The sequence below is a fragment of the Branchiostoma floridae genome, chromosome 1, assembly GCF_000003815.2.
Source record: "Branchiostoma floridae strain S238N-H82 chromosome 1, Bfl_VNyyK, whole genome shotgun sequence".
In the NCBI taxonomy this organism is placed as follows: Eukaryota; Metazoa; Chordata; class Leptocardii; order Amphioxiformes; family Branchiostomatidae; genus Branchiostoma; species Branchiostoma floridae.
Genome location: NC_049979.1, coordinates 140,640 through 147,442, shown reverse-complemented (window position 1 = coordinate 147,442; position 6,803 = coordinate 140,640). Strand labels below are relative to the sequence as shown.

The window sequence follows — 6,803 nt, the reverse complement described above, 5'->3', positions numbered from 1 at the left end:
GCCTGGTTGTGCGGTTTTTAACAATTCCCATTACGGAGCTCACTATATATATTCCTGACCCCTACAACCATACAAAATATCATTACTCTCATGTCCCTAATAAACATACCCCCCGGAATAAACATACCCCCCGGACAAATCTTCAATATCTAATAAACGTACCCCCCGGAATAAACATACCCCCCGGAAAATTACCAAATTACATGTATTTAACTGTGACCATGCTTCTTCTGTCCAAAGAAAAGAAGATGATAAGTGGTAGGTTCTTTTTATTTATTTATGCCTAAGAACCACATCAGTTAGTTGTATAAATGATGAGCTGAAGGACTATAGATATCTTGTTCGAATTATGAAGAATTTACCAGATTATTATTATGATATTTTCTCCATTTTGTGTACCTTGGATTTTCCCTAAGCATTAAGAAATAGTCTATAGCGGTCACCTGTCGAATGCGGTCGCGGCCAGACAATTTTCGGTCCGGCCGCTATGCTGAACACTGCCGATAGCGGTCACCGGCGCGTGGCCGGCCGCGTTACGCTGCGCTAAATTATCCACGAGGGGATCACTTTTTTTTAAAAGTTCTGCACTACATCAGCAAAATTTAGGCTCAACTTGGACTCTTTATGAAGGAAACATTGAATAAAGGAAACATTATACAAAATTATATGATTTTATGCAAAGTGTTTCCACCTAAGTGTTGTTGAATTCACGTGGCGTTTTTTCTCATCTCAGACTCTTCACTTCTACCCTTCTCTACATCGTCATTTCTGTGCAGACTGGAAGACTATGCGAGCAGATTTTAGAAATAGACCGTCCGTTCATGTATCTGATGTTTTAGGTTCTTGAAATGCATGTACGCTGTCCCAATTTTCGTATTCCGCGGGCCAAAAATGGAAAATCTCCGTCTTTGCGTTTTTCTCCGAGATGGCGTCGCTGCAAGGTCACTAGGGGTCAGTGGACGACTCCACTTTTACCAAGGTAAAATGTCGCAACAAGAATTCTGCTGTGTAGCACAAAATACAGTGATTACGGTATAGAAATGATTCAATCTATTAAATGAATGTTAGTAATTGGAAATCTAGACTAAGGTTGATTTTTGTCAAAGAAATAAACCTACGTAGAGAAAGTTTTATTTCGATGTGACCATCTCGGCATAATGGCACATGCATCTACAAAGGAAAGTTTTGTGGCGGTTTGATGCTTAGAAATCATTATGAACTTGCTGTTTTTACCGACGAATTCCTGCCGTTTTGGAGAATTTGCGGCTTCAAAACTCATATCACAAGGGAAACGAAGTTATAGTTGTTATTTTTACGTCCAGCATTTATTTAAAATGTGAATGAATCACTCTTCCGCCTCGCTGCCGAAAGCGCATGGAACCACAAGACCGGAAAATCCTCGTGCAAGGTGCTGGTTTACGATGTAAACAGAGACTGTAAACTACTACTAAATTAAAACTAAAAGTTATTTATGTAAAAATTGTATTTCAAAACGTCAGTGTGGTGTTTTATTTTCCCCCAAGAACAACATTTTACTTCGTAGCGTCATAGCGAGATCGACCAAAATCACCGAAAGCGTAACGCTACTGATGGAAATCCGCGCCGTTTCGCCCCCAAAATAGTGAATTTTGAGCAAAAATACCGCGGAAATATGGACAGAAACGCCAAAAACTTCAATTCTTTGAGGGTCCTGGCTTAGCAAAGCCCCAATTTTCAGAAAAAAATAAACGTACCGTCCAAAATAAGAACGTACCGGGTGGATTGTGAGGCTGAAAAAAATAAACGTCCCGGTACGTTTATTAGGGACATGAGAGTAGGATCTGTCCTTAGCTTCTTAAATTAGCTGTCCACAAACAGAGACACAGACAAACGGCACGTAAAGTTACAAATGTCAAGCTTCTTGGCTGAGAACTGCAGTATAAGCAGCATCTGTTAGGTGGCGCCATGTTACCATTTCACAGAGATGTGGCATGTGTCCCATATTTGGTAAATATATGTGTAGACCTACATATTTATTTAACTTTTGAAATTCATCATGTAACAGTTTTAGTCTGACTTTTTTTGCTATTACTATGATTAGCTAGAAAGTTAACATTTTCACAAAAATGGGGAGTGTTTTCCCCACAGCCTTCTTGCACACTATACTATGTACCATTACTCATTAGGCTCGCCATATAGTTTTGCCAGTAAAAAAAGCAAACAAACCTAAAACCCTACGTCAACTTGCATTTTGAACCAGGTCATTAACATTAATTTTACTTATAATACCATTATGCTCACTGAAGATCGGGCATGATTTTTGTCTCATTAATGTTCATTGTGCAAAGTGTGGGTTTGGGGTGTAGCTGACCATTTAAAAGGGCCAAAGGTGCATGAAATATACATTAGAATATAGCTGCACACTGTTTTGGATTTTTGTCCTATTCTGCGATTTGCATTAATCTACCAGTGATTACAATTATTGTGAATATTTAAAATTAGTTTTATTGTCATGTGGCAATGGGAGTATGATCTGCAGTATAAGCATGATGGAGTGAATGGATCCATGGTTAAGGATTTATGGTGTATATCATAATGAGACTGGAATGTGAGGTTTATGGTATATGTAAATTGTATTGAGACAGGGGAATGTGAGGTTGTTGTGAGGACCATGTGAGATTTATGGTGTCTGTAATGAGGCAGGAGAATGTGAGGTTTTTGTGAGGACCATGTGAGGTTTATGGTGTATGTAATGAGACACGGGAATGTGAGGTTTTTGTGAGGACCATGTGAGGTTTATGGTGTCTGTAATGAGACACGGGAATGTGAGGTTTTTGTGAGGACCATGTGAGGTTTATGGTGTATGTAATGAGACACGGGAATGTGAGGTTTTTGTGAGGACCATGTGAGGTTTATGGTGTCTGTAATGAGACACGGGAATGTGAGGTTTTTGTGAGGACCATGACCCACTTTGTTCTGCATAATTGATCTGCAAAGCTGGCACGGATGTGCGGAGGTCTGCAAACAAATAAAAAAGCTGAGAATTGTTGCCAAACAGGATTATCATATTATGGTGGAAATGGTATGGTTTTAAGCTGCTTTGTAAACAGTGCGTGCTACCTTTGCTTCATATTAGGATAACATGTCATAACTGATTATTCAGACAGTCAAGGAAATGTTTTTGTCCACAGGGCTTTTCTTCTTGAAACATTGGAATTTTCCTGCAAATTTACTTGCCATGCGGAAATGCCTTACTGTAAATGCATTTAAGTTTGCGGGAATTTAAGTTTACTTTACTTACTTAGACTTAGTAGCTCCCACGTCGTGCGACGCATGAGGCAGTTTCTCCCCAGTGTATGACTGGTGCCTGAGGGTGTGATACTACAATAGGGTAACAAATTGGATACTAGAATAGGGTAACAAATTGGATACTAAAATAGGGTAACAAATTGAAATCACCTCCCTTGGAGCTCTCTATCTCCATTATACACGACACTTCAATGTTGTAGACTTTTCAAGTCAAGGGTAAACAAACATCCTCAGAATCCAGTACTGTAACCCAAAACTCATAACTGGCTCCATGAGCCTTGTTTTGTGGTGAACATCAAGTAAATAAATTGAAAAAAAAAGAAATAAAAAATGTCCTGAGGGTTACTGTAAAGATTATAATTTTCATACTAATCATCCTGATCCTGGTTGTTGAGATGGCATATTTCCAGCAAACTTGGCAGTGACCTATCTACAGCAAACTTGAAACCACCACAGAATGCCTTTCTGTCTTCTGGATGCTACAACATTGGTCCAATGGTGAACTTCAAACCAGTACAAACACATAGTGCAAAATATGTAATTACAAGAAGAAATTGTTTTGTTAAAACGTCAAAATGGCCAAGCCTACAATATTTCATTATTTGCATAATTAGTAAAATTCTTCTTGAAGTACAATATGTTAAAGTTGAATTGTGTTTAAGATTGGGAAAGAATGATCTGCTGTTTTGGTAGGAGAAAGTGTTAAGTGTGACCTTTGTTATTACTCTGCGTTTAGTGTGACCTTTGTTATGACTCTGTGTTCTTTACTGCGTTCTTTACTGCAGACAATGTCAGAGTCCAGCTCTGTCAAAAATATTCAAGTCTGATTGTCATGGGGTGAATCCAAGCACTTGTATTGTGATGTCAACTTAAGCATTACACAGAATTAATTTTTATACAAGTAAATGTACAACTCAACTGGTTACCTTTGCCAAGAAGGCAACATTTTGGGTGTGTTTGTGTGTCTGTCTGTCATAACTCATGTAGGCTTTGATGTATCTTGGTCAGCAAAATGAAGATCAAGTTCAATAATGGGCCACCTAGTGGCTTTCTACTGCAGCAGGAATGTTGATTATAGATAGCAATTGTGGAAATGAATCCAATTTGCATAATTATTGAGAAAATACTTAGTGGTAGATCATGGGAATTTCATACAGAGTCAGAAAATGTAATTAAAGCCTTCTTTCTGAACATAGACTGTGTACATCTGTTATCTGGGGGAGGAGATGATCAACTAATACAATTTATGCAAATAAGGAACTTGTTTGCATAATTAAAGACAATCACAATCAATACAACAGTTGTAAAAGTAGAATCATATGGCGAAGGTATGGAGTTGTGGAACTCTAGGTTATTTATTTTGTCCTAAAATACGCTTTGATGATTTTTAGATTTATGTTCCAGAATTTTAATGTTTGAATGTCAGGCTGTATGGATGAATGATGCAGGTTACATCACTTCAAATCTGTAGTTTTTAAACACAAGTACATGCCTGCATCCAGGCTGTCCTGGGTAAGTAAATATGTCCTTTTGTGTTGTCCATGTACCAAAATAACCTGGTTTATTTTGTCCTTCCTCTGTTGTACTGCGGGTGTAGATGTGGTCTAAATAGGTCAGCAAGCCATCCCAGGTCGCACTCTGGCCTTGACAAGTGAGTTTGGCACGTATCGGATATCCGTGATGGGGCACCGATGGGATTTTCACACAACTGTTCATGGCAGATTACAATGTTCCAGTGGATTTCCCCATCGTTATCTATTGTCTATAAACAAGATTTCTTTTGTAGAAAGTAGGTTGTGACCCAAGAAAGGCAGGTGCAAGTAATTTACAAACACTCCCCACCTGCCCATTCCCATGATGCCGTGGTGTAGGTTACTGGAGGTCACCAGGCATGCACGGAGAGATGTCCTAGTTTGACACACACCCTGACGGAAGTCGGACGTTCCAGTTTGTGCTGGTAGAAAGGTGTTGATTGTCAGCAGTTGTAAGTTCTCCTGTGTGTTAAGTCATATGGAAGCATATCTTGGTGCCAGACTGATCAACCCTGCAGTGTGACAAGTTGAGCTGTGTTTTTCTGGGACTGGGAGCTGGAGCTGGTGTTCAATGAAGTCTCAAGGCCATGTGTGGTTGCAGGATCCCGATCCCCTCGATCCGCCCTCAGCCATGTACCCACAGTCCCACCACATGTGCTCCTGTTGTTTGAAAAGGTGGGTAAGATCTTGGTTCACGTCTCACTTTGGAAGGCTTAATTACAAAACTGATTGATGATTAATTGTGAGGTGTTTGTCTCAGCGTTTGCTGTGGGAATTCTGGAGATGTCTGAAATGTGGGTTAAAGATTAATGCTATGCTTTCCAGACTTGTTTTTGGTGTTTTTGTTTGTTTATTCATTTGTTTTCATGCCATAACTAGTAAGGTGATGGAGAGTAATATTGATACCATAGCTGTGGGCAGGTTTGTTGTTACGGTGAAGACTGTTCGTAGGTAAAAGTAGGGCATTGGCCTTCCTTAACCTCCCCAAACATGCCCTTTGAAGTGAAAGACAATAATCCGGGGAGTGTAAATGATGTTCCCTTTGCGATGTGGAAGTGTTTTTTTTGACAGTGACAGATAGTTGTGAATTCTTGCATGCATCGGATTGGAGGCTTTTGTTGGCAAATAGTCCATATTGTGGCAGGCGTTCTGTGTTAGTGTGTATTTGTGGAGTGATCGAAAGATTCATGTATCCACCCAACCATGAGGGCTTTACCTCATGTATTATTTCTATTTCTAGGTTAAGGGCCACTTTAGATCGGATTAGTGCGCATCTGTTTTATTACATTAGTGCCATTTTGCGGCCCTCCATAGAACAAATGTGGCCTGTCAACAGTCATGTCTCTTTTAGTTTAGGGTTGGAAATTTTACTTTTCCCAAGTGCAAGTAGGGCTGTGTGGGAATGGTGGCTATGTGTGAAAAACCAAGCACAAGATCTAAAAAACAGAATGTGCTTTTGTTTGGGTTGTTTATGCTTCATTCCAGGCATGGAATAAGCAAATGAAAAAGGGAGACTTACAAAAAGTGTAGTTCGTACTTAGCAAGTTTTCTTGAAGAATTCAAAAGTTCACTGGCTCATGTGAAGAATATCATTTTTAAAAATTACAAAACAGGCTGCGAAAGTAAATCGTAATGTTAGAATTAAAAAGGACAAAGGGAAAAAGGAAAGGCAGTTTTCTTCTGTTCTTTCTTGTAAAATCCTACACTTGACTGGTCAGAAATTATAAAACAGATTAAAGACTATAAAAAGAGTAGTCTGCAATAAAAAAGTATCTCCAATTTAAGTCCAACCCCTACAGTAAGCAGTAGCAGAATTTATAGCTGTAATTGTGAAAATGACATTGCTGTCAAGAATAGCCCAAAAACTGTGCATGCTTCCAGATTATGATATTCAGCTTATGTAAATGTGATCAGGTACCTTTGACAGATGTGTTTTGCTAAATGCATTGGGACCAGTATTAAGGGTGTCTATAGATAGCATGT

General features: G+C 39.1%; 1 protein-coding gene across 1 annotated transcript in view; it reads left to right on the top strand.

Moving 5' to 3' along the window:
- Positions 1-4,846: 4,846 nt before the first annotated feature.
- The window catches only part of LOC118410551, a gene marked incomplete in the record, with an annotated part of 34,076 nt that continues 32,119 nt past the window's right edge, over positions 4,847-6,803 (top strand). The window contains 1 exon segment of the mRNA XM_035812320.1: positions 4,847-5,495. Coding sequence (XP_035668213.1) covers positions 5,392-5,495 — 104 coding nt within the window.